General features: G+C 39.9%; 3 protein-coding genes and 1 non-coding gene across 8 annotated transcripts; 3 read left to right on the plus strand and 1 right to left on the minus strand.

Annotated features, from left to right (window-relative positions):
- Positions 1-468: 468 nt before the first annotated feature.
- LOC105265515 (uncharacterized) lies at positions 469-2,196 on the plus strand. Its single transcript, XM_011303041.1, has 5 exons — positions 469-654; positions 821-1,046; positions 1,108-1,237; positions 1,343-1,570; positions 1,742-2,196. The coding sequence occupies exons 1-5, from the start codon at positions 521-523 to the stop codon at positions 1,858-1,860; spliced, it is 837 nt and encodes a 278-aa protein (XP_011301343.1). The 5' UTR covers positions 469-520; the 3' UTR covers positions 1,861-2,196.
- Positions 1,994-2,087, plus strand: TRNAI-UAU (transfer RNA isoleucine (anticodon UAU)). The gene is made up of 2 exons: positions 1,994-2,031; positions 2,052-2,087. It is a non-coding gene; the product is annotated as a tRNA-Ile (tRNA).
- Positions 2,197-2,418: 222 nt separating the features above from the next.
- On the minus strand, positions 2,419-3,259 carry mRpS16 (mitochondrial ribosomal protein S16). Its single transcript, XM_011303044.1, has 2 exons — positions 2,965-3,259; positions 2,419-2,775 (listed from the first exon to the last, which is right to left on the minus strand). The coding sequence occupies exons 1-2, from the start codon at positions 3,088-3,090 to the stop codon at positions 2,482-2,484; spliced, it is 420 nt and encodes a 139-aa protein (XP_011301346.1). The 5' UTR covers positions 3,091-3,259; the 3' UTR covers positions 2,419-2,481.
- A 333-nt stretch (positions 3,260-3,592) lies between these two features.
- On the plus strand, positions 3,593-12,773 carry lig (lingerer). 5 transcript variants are annotated; one of them, XM_011303045.1, is made up of 9 exons: positions 3,593-3,673; positions 4,879-5,130; positions 5,644-7,545; positions 8,047-8,257; positions 8,628-8,836; positions 9,934-10,143; positions 10,804-10,929; positions 11,328-11,603; positions 11,931-12,773. In XM_011303045.1, exons 2-9 carry the CDS (start codon positions 4,996-4,998, stop codon positions 12,177-12,179), a joined length of 3,318 nt encoding a protein of 1,105 aa, XP_011301347.1. In that variant the 5' UTR covers positions 3,593-3,673; positions 4,879-4,995; the 3' UTR covers positions 12,180-12,773. The 5 variants fall into 5 exon arrangements, with proteins under 5 accessions (XP_011301347.1, XP_011301351.1, XP_011301350.1 ...); XM_011303049.1 differs by having other exon boundaries at positions 9,973-10,143; XM_011303048.1 differs by lacking the exon at positions 3,593-3,673 and adding an exon at positions 3,768-3,958.
- Positions 12,774-12,851: the final 78 nt, after the last annotated feature.

A 12,851-nucleotide genomic window follows, 5' to 3' on the forward strand; every position in this document is an offset into this window, starting at 1 on the left:
ACCACGTTAAAAAAAACGCGTCAAGTACTCTACCTCTTGGGTGACGTGGAAAGAGTTTCACTCTAATTACTTGATTTATCAAAAAATAGTCAATACTGGGGAAGAATCTCTCGTATTGAAATAATCATATACCCATTGTTCATTTATGCTTTTGTTGATAATTTTTATGCCATACCTCTTTTTTTTATGTCAATTTGAAAGAAAAAAAATCAAACGACTCGACTGGCATTCAAATGTAAACTCCAGAAATCGCTGAATTGTGGGGACGAAACGCACATGAGGAGAAGGCGTTATACAGCGCTTTGTTTTGGTGTCGGCAATATCAAAGCTTGGCAATACCTACCTGTATCATACCTCAACACCCCAGCATTGCGTGTGGCGCTCTCTCTCCCTTGGGGTGAGGTACTACGATACCGGTGGGGTCACTCAAACCCCCAGAACTAAGCCTCTACTTCAGTCAATCCTCTTTGCTCTTTGCATTCAACTAAAAATTCAGTAAACAATCGAAGTGTTTTCCGAGATGAAGGACGACGCTGAGCTGCAGAAATTGAGAGAGAAAAAGGACGAATTGATAAAACGAGTTCTGGAATTGAGGGATACATTTCAGCAGAACAGCTCACTTAATAGACATAAGAAATTAAATTTAGATGATGAGTGAGTTTTTTTATGAATTTTCAATTACCTATAATTCGTAATGAATAGCTGGACGGGTTTAAAAATTAAGAGAAGGCTGAAAATTATCTTGAGGAATAAAATACATTTTGATCCTTGGAGAACAAACAAGGGGTGCAAATTAAAGGTAAAATCGATGAAATTTCAGTATTCGAGAGAGATTATCGAATGAGTCCCCTCAGAAAGACCTGCCAAAAAAATCCAGCGATGAGGACCGATTTATAGTCAGATTGGTGGATGCCACTCAACAAGCCACTGGAATAACTTTTCAGGATGTCGACAAAAAGTGGCTGAGAGACAACGTATGGCACTACACCTCCAAAGTCATTATGAAAGTTCTGAAATTTAATTTAGATTTGACTGTGGATTTGAAGGTGAGAGACTCTTTATTAAACTGTTTTCCAATAATTTAAATTATTGTGGAATACTCATCAGGACGGAGTGGACAATGAGATCCTCGATATCACGTGTCGTTTCGTGAAGGTCGTCGACTGTCATCTGCAGGAAATTACTCCCTGGGTTACGGAGTTCACGAAAGTTAAGAAAATGACCTATTTGATGTCAGGTGAGCGTTCACGATTTGAAAAAAATTTTAATCTGTTTCAAATTGACTTACTTCAGAAATAAGGAACGCATACTATTAATTTTATTATTTCTCATATTTTTACAGCTTTTAGCGAATACAACGATCAATGCATCGTCCGCCAGAAAATTCTGGACAAATTGAATCAGCAAGAATTCATAACGATTGAGAAGTGTGGAACCGGTGGCTACACCATTTATATTCACTCTCCATCATCGGCAACGAGACAATATGTCAATTTTTTATGGACAACGGTCTTGAACCAGAAGACAAGAACGATTGATCACAGTTTCGTTATCGATGCAATTGACGATGGTACGTTACCTTAATTAAATTCATTAGCTGACTGTTTAAATGAGATAACTCCAATAGAGCATTTTATAAATAATTGTCGAGATTAATTGACCTGGATAGACAATTGACAAATTGTGAATAATCTTTTGCAAAACTCTATGTAGTCGATACATTTTTTTTTTATTTCTCTAGAGTTTATAAAAGGAAACCAAGATCTTCTCGAGGATTTCTGCAAGAAAGGACTGAAGAAAGACGAGCTGGAGAGCCTCTGGGGTGATCTCTGCACCGCTGTCAACACCTACAAACCCTAGACTGATGTACCTACTCCAGATACCAATTAAATCTATTTTTCTAGTTGCAAATAGAACGAGTGAAGAAGTTTGTGATAAAAAGAGTGGGGGTAGACATCAAGTGAGAAATAATGGATATTCTCCAGGCTACTTCTCCCCAGTGGCGCAATTGGTTAGCGCACGGTACTTATAAGACAGTAATTACGTGAGCAATGCCGGGGTTGTGAGTTCGAGCCTCACCTGGGGAATATTTTTTAAATTTAATATAATTGCGGTCGTCAATTTGAAATTCCTATCATTAATTTAACTTGTAACGATGTCTCTAGCCCCCACATTTAAGTAAATCTTGAAGAATTACCCTTTTCTTTTTCTATTTTTTCTATTATTCATTTTTCCTAATAAATATCAATTATCCTTGCAACTGCTTTTATTAAATTGATCTACTCAGATTCCCCTGCGCCTAATATCTAACTAAATTTTAATACCAATGGGGTTAATCAATAGTCTTTTCTGTAGTTTCGGTATATTTTTCTTGAAAGTGAAAATCAATGATTATGAGGTGCAGAAAAAGACGAGGAATTAATAGTTCTGTAAAGTATTCCTTATTCGATAATTCTATTTACAAAATAGTCAGCAAGATGATCAGTTTGTCTGCTCTTGTGCCTTCTGCTCCTCCTCGAGTTTAGCCTTGGCAGCTTCCTCGTCATTTTTTCTTCTGCTTCTCCAGGCTTTAATGAAGGTCCTAGGATGAATGGGTAGAAATCCAGACAGTCCCAGGAGCTCCTCGACATTTTCACTGACAGTGACATTCTTCTGCCCCAGCCAGAACAGCAGCCTCTCAGTGTTGAGGGACACCAATTTCTCGTTGAATTGATTTGGGCTGGGATCGTATGTTCCCAGCTGCTCTATTGGAGGTTTCCTTTGCTCGACTTTCGGCTGTACACAATCAAATAATTAATCCTCAGTTAATCAACAGTTTTCCTGTAGAAAATGAATAAAGTCAACAGAAAAAAATGGAATTGGGTCAACGAGGAATTCAGAATCTGGTACGTGAGTCAGACAAAAAATCATTAACAGTTTACCACTGCAGTAATTATTCAAAGAACTGAACAAATCATAACTTACGTTCATGATAACAATATGAAAGAACGGCCGGTTTGCACAGCCATATCGCGCCAACCTAATGACTTTATCATGCCATTGAGTATAAACTCCAGTTCCAGAAGCTGGATGAAGTGGAAATCGTGGCATGACTCCAACCAAAAAATTTCCTAATTAGACACAAAATTGATGATTATCAACCAAAGGCTCTAGCTCTTCCAGAGACTTGCTATTCACCCAGAGGTTAACCAAAACTCGTCCTAACCGTGAAAAAAAAGAAAATTGAAAAAATTCTCCGATTCTAAGGCAGGTTCTCAAGGTTCGTCCAAAATCCTAGTGATAATGTTCGTCACATTCTCTGGGGATTTTTCATTCGGGCATTTTTATTTACAAGGTGGCGTTCAGCGGATCACAAAAGCCACAGATTTCGAGTAAGTTTCAAACAAACATATCAATTACCCAACGATTCCTTTTATTGAATTAATCCTTCGGTAGAACACTCGACTTAATGGAAATTAAAATTACTTGAATTTTCTTAATTCTCCCTTAATTCTAGAATCCCGACAGATGTACATTCAAATACCCGCGAGAAATAGGAAAACATGGCAACCAGTCTAAGGAGCCCAATTATAACTGGAAAAATCCTAGGGACCCTAGTCCCCAATAGGTTGTCCCCCTGTGGTTCGTCGGTGTGAAGTATCACCCAATAAACGCCGAGTCGTCGACGTTTCAGGTGAGATTGTAATTGAAAAATACATTAAAAAAAAAACAAGGGAGAACGAATAATCCGTGAGTACAGATGCGAAGAGAACTTGTGGGATCGAGTTATTCCTCGATTTTGGTGCGTGAAGAGTGAATAATTGTCGATCCATACAGGGGGGGAGGGGTAATGATCAGTGAAAAATCCAAGTGTAGCGTCGCTCTCTCGATTGTTACAAGGAAAAGGGGCAGACGGGGAACGCCGGGGGTACACGTTGGTCACGTGACACTAGCTGCGTTTTGAGCGCACTAAACCGAGGTACAACGGGGGGATGACTAAATACGTTGTTTTTATTTATCTTTTTTCAATCGTTAGTCGTTAACAACGCCGGAGCAGGTAAATCATAACTCCCTCCCCTCCACCAGGGGGGCAACTCGTAAAACCATCATAACGTTGGAAAAATATCGGTTTTATCGGAGCAACGGCGAGGGGGACCGGAGGTGGATGGGAAAAACGTGGGTGTTCGGTGCGAATAAATTCAGCCTCAAATCCGCCATTCTTCTGGCGATAATCTAGCGCTTGCTCGACCCTCGGTACACAACCCCGGGTAAATAATATTGTTCATGTTTTTACTCATGTGCTGGCCAGCCTTGGAAATCTTCGAGCCTGACAAGGTCTCCAGTCTCTGTCTCTTTATCCCCACCATGGGTTCTCCTTTTTTTTTCTTCCTTGGGGAAAAAATATATATTACCCACAAATGGCGTCCGTCGTGCACATGGTCGAGAGCTGAGACATCGCGAGTTGATTGTTTCGGGGGTAATTCGTTGGGTTGTTTTGAGGTTTTATTTTCTTCTTTTCGGGATTTTTGGCCTGGGGCGGAGGGGAGAGTCAGTCCAGCTGAGGTGAGATGGTCAGGGAAATTTTCGGGGTGGGAGTCGGGGGGTGAAGGTTAATAGGGGGTTTTGGGGGGTAAATGACAAATTGATGATTGGGGGGGATTGGCCACGTGGAAATGATAGATTTTTTTGGAATAGATATTTCTTGGGGTTCTCGAAGTTTTGGAAGTTTGATGATGGTTCGGGGTTCTTTGTTAGTTTATGGGTGGGAATCAGTCCTTAGATGGATTTTTATTGGGAATTTTAGATGACGGTTTGTTGTGGACACCAGGGGATTATCAGGTGGTGTCGCATGTTGGGGACTGAGTTGAGGGGACTTATGGATGTTGTTTGTGTTCACAGATTGTAAATAGCAAGTGTACATAGGTGTGATAGGCCTGAGGGGGTGATTTAGTTAAGGTCTGCAGGGGAAAATAGCCATTTTCGTCACAACCTGACCGGCGGAAATAAACTTGAATCATGAGTTCCGACAACAAATCGTTGGTGTCCTCCGGTGGGAGAGGCTCCAACAAGAGTAAATCATCTCAGCAACATGGTAAATCAGATCAGCATCATTCGAAGATCACAGACACTGCTAAGCATGACAAAGGACAGGTAAATATTGGCTGTTTCATTGTGGATTAAGATTTCTCTGTTTTGGGGTTATATTTGCTTTTCAATTTTCTCAAAATCAATGTGCGAAGAATTGTAAATTGTAGTTTTACATTTTAATCAATGACAGTTTTACTCGATTCGAACTATCTCTTTAAATATCCGTCAAACTGTTGACTAAGGATGTAACGCTGATAGTTTTACATCTTCTGTGACTTTAAACGTCATTCGTCGTGAATCATTTATAAATCGAGACACTTCTCCTGTAAACATCAGTTTTTCCAAAAATTGAAGGGGCAATAAAATTCTTTCGAATATATATGTAAAAATCCTTAGGGATTGCGATTGCAATTGCAGTTTGTCAACATTTTTTTCTCCAAAATCCGTAGGTTCAACTAATTTCAATAATGCATCTATTAAAAGGGAATTCAAAAATTTTTCACGCCCTACCAATTGAAAACTTTAACAACAGAAAAGCATGACGTTGTACCCCTAAACCTCTACAATTGTCCCCAGTCAAAGGATCAATCGAAGCATGCACAAATAATCGACACTCGATCGGGGGTGAGCGAGGATCCAGCGGTGAAAGAACGGATAAAGCAAGCGATGGAGGTAACTCGTCGTACGGAGGACCAAGTGATAATGGCCCTCCACGACAGTGACTGGGACTTTGATCGTGCTGTGAATGACCTGCTGGAGGGTGTGTCGGCGGAGTGGGAAGTGAAGAAGAAGAAAGCCCGCCAGCCAGGTGGTTCAAAGCCCACGACGGATCAGCCAACCGATCACGAGGAGACAACTGACTGGGAGGAGCGGCGTAATCAGCGAGGTGGAGGTCCTCCACGCCTGAGGGGTCGTGCCAATCACGACAATCGTGGCTGGCGTGGACGTGAGAACAAGGAGAACGAGCGCAACATGGAGGATAATGTGCGTGAGGGTGGTTACAGTGGTGGTAGACGAGGTGGTAGAGGTGGACCAGGAAGATCAGGTCGTGGTGGTCGTGGTGGTGGACGAGGCCTCGGGCCACGTACCTTTGCCAACCGAGGGGATTCGGCATCATCCTCAGCTGCCCACAGTTTCAACCGTCCAATTGACACCTGGACAGGCAGTGAGGAGCAGCAGCAGAGTACCCAGGAGCCAAAGATCGATCCCTGGAGCAATCTGGAGCCATCAGAGGACTGGGAGGCAGAAGAGTACACTGGCTCCCTTGCTGACACCAAGGTTTTCACCCCCAGTACAGCAATGGGTGATCATCCCACTGAGGAGATCAAAGTGGAGCAGCCTCTGGTTTCTCAATCCATTCAGCAACCCAACCTTGGCATCACGGAGGAGCCCAAGCTCACAGAAACACCACTTCATCAGCAACAGGCCCCTCTCCTCCAGCCCCAGAGCCAGGCACAACAGCAACAACCACAAGTCCTAGGAATGCCCCAATTACAGATGTCCCAAGCTAGCACTGTGGGCGGTGGTGTTCTCACTGCTGCCCAAAGCCAGTATCTCACCCAATTGACTCAACAGTCATCTGAAAACTACAAAACCCCCTCTGCATTCACCTCAATCGGAATAACCAGCCAATCTCAGAGGCCAGCTAAACAACGGCCACGTGTTCCTCCACCCTCGAAAATTCCATCGAGTGCTGTTGAAATGCCTGGGGATGTTAATAGTAGTATAGACTTCCTAGACGTGCAATTTGGAAATATGGAGTTTGGAAGTGATACTGGGAATATTGACAGCACAACCACTGATAAGTATAACTCGTCAGCTACTAGTATCTCGGGGATTGATGTTACTTCCAGTGTTACATCGTCCGGTGTTAATTCAACAACTAATTCCAATTCACTGGACATTGATACAGCACAACAGAGCAGTTATAATGCATCGTCCCAGATTGTTCCATCGCCGAATAATCCAAGTGTTGGGTATGGCAACAGTGGATCTGCTACCACGACGTATTCACAGAAGAATTCTTATCAGTCATCGAATCCACCGAGTTATAATTACTCGTCCAGTGGTACTCAGTCTGCGCAGTCTTATCCATCTTCAACTGGTGGAAGCAATAATTACACCACCACAACAACGCAGTCTGGCTACAGTGGAACTTCGGCGTATCCTCAGTCCAATCCATCGACATTCAGTCAGGCTTCACCAGCTGCTCCGTCATCATCGAGTGCTTCTGGATATAATCAGGCCGCTAGCTCCAATCAGGTGTACCAGTCCAACAGCTTTGTACCTACAACTACTGGGCAGTATCAATCTACACCGCAATCTACTAATGCTGGATCCAATAACAGTTATCAGGGGACTAGCTATCAGAGCTCTTCGAGCTTTCAGAGCACTCCACAGGCCTATCAAACGTCTGGTACTACTTTCACTTCACCGATCACTCAGGGTAGCAGCAGTGCTTATCAAAGTGCACATTCTGTGAGTTTACGTTTTTTTTTATTCTCTCTCTCGATTTTCTAATTCCATTAATCTCTTTTTACCGGGCTCTGATAAAGTTATTGACTCATCAAATTTATTTTATTATAGATTTTCCTTCTATTGGGCATTTACCAATTTTGTTACAAAAGTTCTTTTTTCGTATACGCGGTATTCATAGTTTCGAGAAATCGACAGTTTAACAAGAAAATGCTGTTTGTATTGAAATATTGTCATTCAATTCAAGAATTCAAATACAAATAGAAAATATTTAGACAATATTTAAAAACCACGCTTTTAGTTTTTGTTATTATTGCTTGCCGTTATCGAGCTGACAACCTATAATTCGCAGTATTTCTTCACGTATCTACGAGAAAAAAACGATAATTAAAATAAATGGAAAAGAAGTGTAGGCTTGCAACGGATATATAAATACATAAAAAAAATTTATTATTCACGAGTGCGAAGTAATAACAATGATGCGCGGAATTTCTGTGGTCGCAGGTATACGGCGGTGGTTACGGAAATTACAGTACTCAGCCCCAAGCGACTTCACACAATCACACAAAATTGAACAGTGGCTCGAGCAAGGATTCGCAGTATGATAACAATGCAACGACGAGCAGTGGGTCCCTGGCGACAACCAGTGCGCCATCCTTGGGTCTTTCATCAGCCTCTGTCAATAGCTCACAAACTAAAGTGACTAGTTCAAATGGTGAGTGATTTGAAGAATTTATTTCCCAGTCTTTTCGAAATTTCGAGAGCGAAATCGAGGGCGATTTCATGTTATAAATTAATCAATAGTCAGTCATCAATTAAATTTTCGCTTGATAAATATTTTGTAAAATAACTGTCTTAAAAAATATTTGTCAAGCGAAAGTTTTATGACTAATACAAATGACTGAGAAGGAGATAAAAAATAACAATATTCAGTCCGCTTGTTCCCCAGACGAATCTTTGAGGAATATTTATGAATGTAATAGAGATGGCATGATTTTTCCACTGTGGAATGAGTCTGATGTTTTACTTCTTCATTGTCGATTACTATCAATCTAGTAACAATAAATAACAATCTGCCTCTCCAGCAGTGCCAAAAAGCACATCCAGTGGCAGTGCAGTGTCAGGTGCCAGCGGGACTGGAAGCATAACAGGAAGTGGAGCAGGTGCTGCTAGCAGTATGACGCCGATGCTGGGCCATCAGTATATTATGGGACAAGGTGTACCTTATGCCTTCCAACAGCCCATGTACAGTTTCGAGGATCTCCAGCTCATGCAGCAGAGAATACCCCACATGGTTAGTCAACTCAACCCCATCTTCACAAATATGTATTTTTCTTTAGATGGATGGACGCATTATTTTTCACGAGCTATTCACTAATGGCGGAAATAATGCGCTCACTCTTTGATATATTTCTGTTACATTTTCTATTATTTGCGATAAGGATAGGGTAATCTGACCGGCAAATAAAGTATGCAAATCATTTCGCAATCTTGATTTTCCATTCGGTTAATTGTTGTATTCAATATTTGAATAAGTCCCGTAATTAGCGGATTTTAAAGTGTAAAATTACAGCTGTTATTTGATTAGCGAAACTCTACTTTTTTGAATAATTAACACAAACACACTTTTAGAATCATGCCAGTAGTAAAATGATGAAGTCGTAAAAGTAGAATTTTAATTGGTTCAGACATCGATTTATATGAAAAAAAATGGTGATGGTCAGAAAAAAATATCAAGGAATTGTTTTTCACTGAAATTTAATCAACTACAAAAACGATCTTCGTTGTTTTCACCTCAAATCGATTGTTGCCTAAAGTTAAAGCTGAATCAAGAAATACGAGAAGTATTGAATTGCAAATTATTTTCCTCAGTGGAATATAATCCTAATGGTCAGATTACCCTCAAAAAAAATTTTAGCACGATTATTACGAAGTAATTATTTCAATGAATGCAACGAGAATGAAATTATTTAGTGATGTGCGGTTTACCTGAAATTGAGATGGAAGTGGTGCTTGGTAGCAGCTCGAATGGTCATATTTGTTCGATAAAATGATTTATAAGTTATCGCACATTAAGATTCTCAGTGTTTTTACGTGGCAAGTAGTCTTAGAGCACTTATGGTTCTGGAATTATTCTCAGGGATTATTATTGGGATATGGAACGTTTCTTATTTTTTAAGAGGACGAGTAGATTGAATACGTTTTGTTAATCGTAAAGTGTTGTTGTACGAAGGCAAACGATTCTCTTTCTTTCCCTCTCTTTCTTTCTCTTTCCTCTCTTTTGTCCTGTGGGTCGAATAGATTCTTCATTAGTTAGAGCCCTTCTACGTATTTTGGAGTACACAGTGTATGCATGTAGTTTTGTGTTTGGCCTTCCTGACTAACGTGCAGCCAACTACTGGTTACTATGACGCGGCACTCGGCTATCAGACGACTGGTCCAGCTACGAGCCTTGGAGGTGGACGAAGTGACGCCCTGTCCGGTGTTCAAGGAGTTCAGGGGGTTCAAGGTGTTCAGGGTGCCTACACTAGTATGAGCGATGGAAGGTTTGCAAGGAACGACAGCAACGCATCGCCTGTGCCTTCTACCATGTCACAGCAGGTAAATTAATACAGCAAATAACTATGAAGCCCAAATCTATGCGATTTTAGTTCCATTGAAGATCTATTGAGTAATTATGAATTTTGGGGTAAAACATCAAAGACCATTTTTGCGCGGAAAATTAATCAACTATAAAAAAGTTTTTTCATGATTTTATCTTAGATTTATTCTCAGATTATTACGAAAAATATTGAGTTCGAGTGATTGAAAACTTTTCGAAAATTTTTTTCATTTCAAATAACTTTATTTTCCTTGTCAATTTTAGACTATCGAAAAATATTGAATCGATTTTTACGCATTTATTCAATGAATCATTCATGATTTATTGCATTTAGGAAGTTCTTGATTTATAAATTTGTAACTATTAAATCCTTTTTTTTAAATAAATTTCCCGAATCATTGGCTCTGTGGTGTTTTTTTTTTGCTCACTGAAAAATGAGAGAAAGTGCAACTGAAGATTTTATTTATATGAACAAATAACTGATATTGGTTTAAATAATTTCACTGATGAATAGGAAATTGAAATTTACGCAACAGATTGATTCGTAGGAAGACGACAATTCCACGGTTAAATTCGATATTATCATGACTGGTGAATGAAAGAGTTAAAGTGCACGCTTATTAATACGGAAATCTTAATTATTGATTAATTATTGTTAGACCGCGTCGCAGCATCAGCAGCCAATGATGAATCCAACACTGCCTCCAGGCTATGCGTACTTTGCATATGGTGGTGGAATAATGCCCGGGAGTTTTCAGGCTTATGGTGGACCTCCAATTTATCCAGTGAGTCAAGCCTCCAATGCATTCACATATTGAATCTGTATACAATTATTTATTCTTCAATGTAAAATATTCATCAGATATTTCACAGTGATAAGAAAATTGTTTCATTGCTGAAGTTGTAAAATCAGATACGACCAATTTCGAATTTTATTGAATATTGATTGATTTAAAATATGTCGGGAGAGATATGAGAAGACCTTTTTTTGTTGGAAATTGGTTTTCGAGATGAATCGATAATTAAAAACAATATCTAGTAATAAACCATAATAAAAATTAGGGAATCTGTTCTTATGTGAGTTATCTCTCGCAATCTTCGGTAGATTAAGAGTTATTCATGGAAAATTGTATTGAATGTCATTGAAAATGATCTCAATTTGACCCTTTGTGATGAATTGCAGCAGATAGCTACTGCCGGAAATGCTGGAACGAACAGTGCGGCTTACAATGCCAAACCAGGTAGCTATGGCTCTGGATATGGAGGTGGAGGAAGCTACGATACACTCGCCAATACCGGACCAACAGCTGATTACAAGGGGGCTGGCAGTGGTTACACTGGGACTCAAACTGGAAAGACTGGATCGTCCACAGGGAATACTAACTCTGGGGCGTCTTCTGCTACTGATATTGGCGCCAATATGTACGCCAAAAGTCACGTGGCACTGAGTAAAGTCAATGTGAGTGCTATCCATTAAATTCCATCAAATGTAGTAAAGAGAACATTTAGAATAACAAGTCTATTCAGTTGGGCCCTAGGTTCTCGATAAATATTTTTCAATCTAAGAGAGATAGCGAGATTTTTGTAAATGCCTTTTCTATAGCTCTCATTCCATTCTGTAAAAGACGTCCTGAGAAAATTATACCATCTTTCTTAGATTCCGAGATATTTCCCTAATAATTTTCCCTCGAACTGCTACTTGTTACTCTTCGCTATTGATATTAGATTAAAGAGATTGAGAGTTTTAATAATGTTTTCATTTTTGTCCTCTGTTGTCTGGTATCAGTCGTATGACAAACAGGCTTTCCATTCGGCAACGCCTCCACCATTTGGATTGACGGGTAGTCAGAGTGCTGGTATACCGGGTGGTTATGGTGGTCCACATTTATTCATCTCCACGATGCCACACCAGCTGCATCAGCCACTTCATCAGGACGGTGGTAGCAGTTCTGGACAGAGATCGAACGCTAGTTCCCAGAACAAGGCGCAGGCTAAGCCTGGCTACAGTTCAAACTACTGGACCGCTGGTAATTAGAGCAACACGAAGAGAATTAACTGAAGGAGTGAATGACAATTAACTCACGATTCGGGGTATAAAATTGAGAGAAATAAACGAATCTGTGGGGTTTTTTTTTTGTCGAATTGAGGACACATACTACACAAAAATAAATAAAGTGGGCGGACATGTATACACATTATTATTAAATGGATTGAGAAGGGGATGAAGTAATGAGGACCCGCTCGAATACGCTCGAAATCAGGATGGTATTTTTTTTTTTCCTCTGTCTTGTTCTTTTTTTATATATATAAATCCATTTATCCTTATTTCAATTGCGTTGTAGAAAATTCAAGCATAACCCCGAGTTATGTGTGTACAATCTAGAGTTATTTTAAAAATGGATTGGTCGTTACTGCAACGTTTTCCATTTTTAAAAGTTAAAAAAGCATTAAGATTATGAAAAATTCTTCTTATTTGATACGTCAACTGAAGACTGCGGAGGTTAAACCAGCAGGAGGTCTTTTTATTCAATAAAAGTGAGGTCGAAATAATTAGATTATTTTCAATCAAGTCGTGTCTTCTGTTTTTTCCACTTGAAAGAGAATCATTTTTCCTCGCGTTGATACAATACGTACTGAATGAATAAAAATAATGTTCAAAAGTTTAAGTATTCCTTCGATTTGACACACTTTGAATAAAATCTCCCCC

The sequence above is a fragment of the Fopius arisanus genome, unplaced genomic scaffold (assembly GCF_000806365.1).
Source record: "Fopius arisanus strain USDA-PBARC FA_bdor unplaced genomic scaffold, ASM80636v1 scaffold00030, whole genome shotgun sequence".
NCBI lineage: Eukaryota > Metazoa > Arthropoda > Insecta > Hymenoptera > Braconidae > Fopius > Fopius arisanus.

Bases quoted from the DNA above. Each gene is read 5' to 3' on its own strand.
- lig (XM_011303045.1), top strand. From the start codon at position 4,996: ATGAGTTCCGACAACAAATCGTTGGTGTCCTCCGGTGGGAGAGGCTCC. The intron at 5,131-5,643 runs GTAAATATTGGC...AATTGTCCCCAG, and splicing joins CTAAGCATGACAAAGGACAG to TCAAAGGATCAATCGAAGCA. The intron at 8,258-8,627 runs GTGAGTGATTTG...CTGCCTCTCCAG, and splicing joins TAAAGTGACTAGTTCAAATG to CAGTGCCAAAAAGCACATCC.
- mRpS16 (XM_011303044.1), bottom strand. From the start codon at position 3,090: ATGCCACGATTTCCACTTCATCCAGCTTCTGGAACTGGAGTTTATACT. The intron at 2,776-2,964 runs GTAAGTTATGAT...GATTGTGTACAG, and splicing joins TTCATATTGTTATCATGAAC to CCGAAAGTCGAGCAAAGGAA.
- LOC105265515 (XM_011303041.1), top strand. From the start codon at position 521: ATGAAGGACGACGCTGAGCTGCAGAAATTGAGAGAGAAAAAGGACGAA. The intron at 655-820 runs GTGAGTTTTTTT...ATGAAATTTCAG, and splicing joins AAATTAAATTTAGATGATGA to TATTCGAGAGAGATTATCGA. The intron at 1,047-1,107 runs GTGAGAGACTCT...AATACTCATCAG, and splicing joins ATTTGACTGTGGATTTGAAG to GACGGAGTGGACAATGAGAT.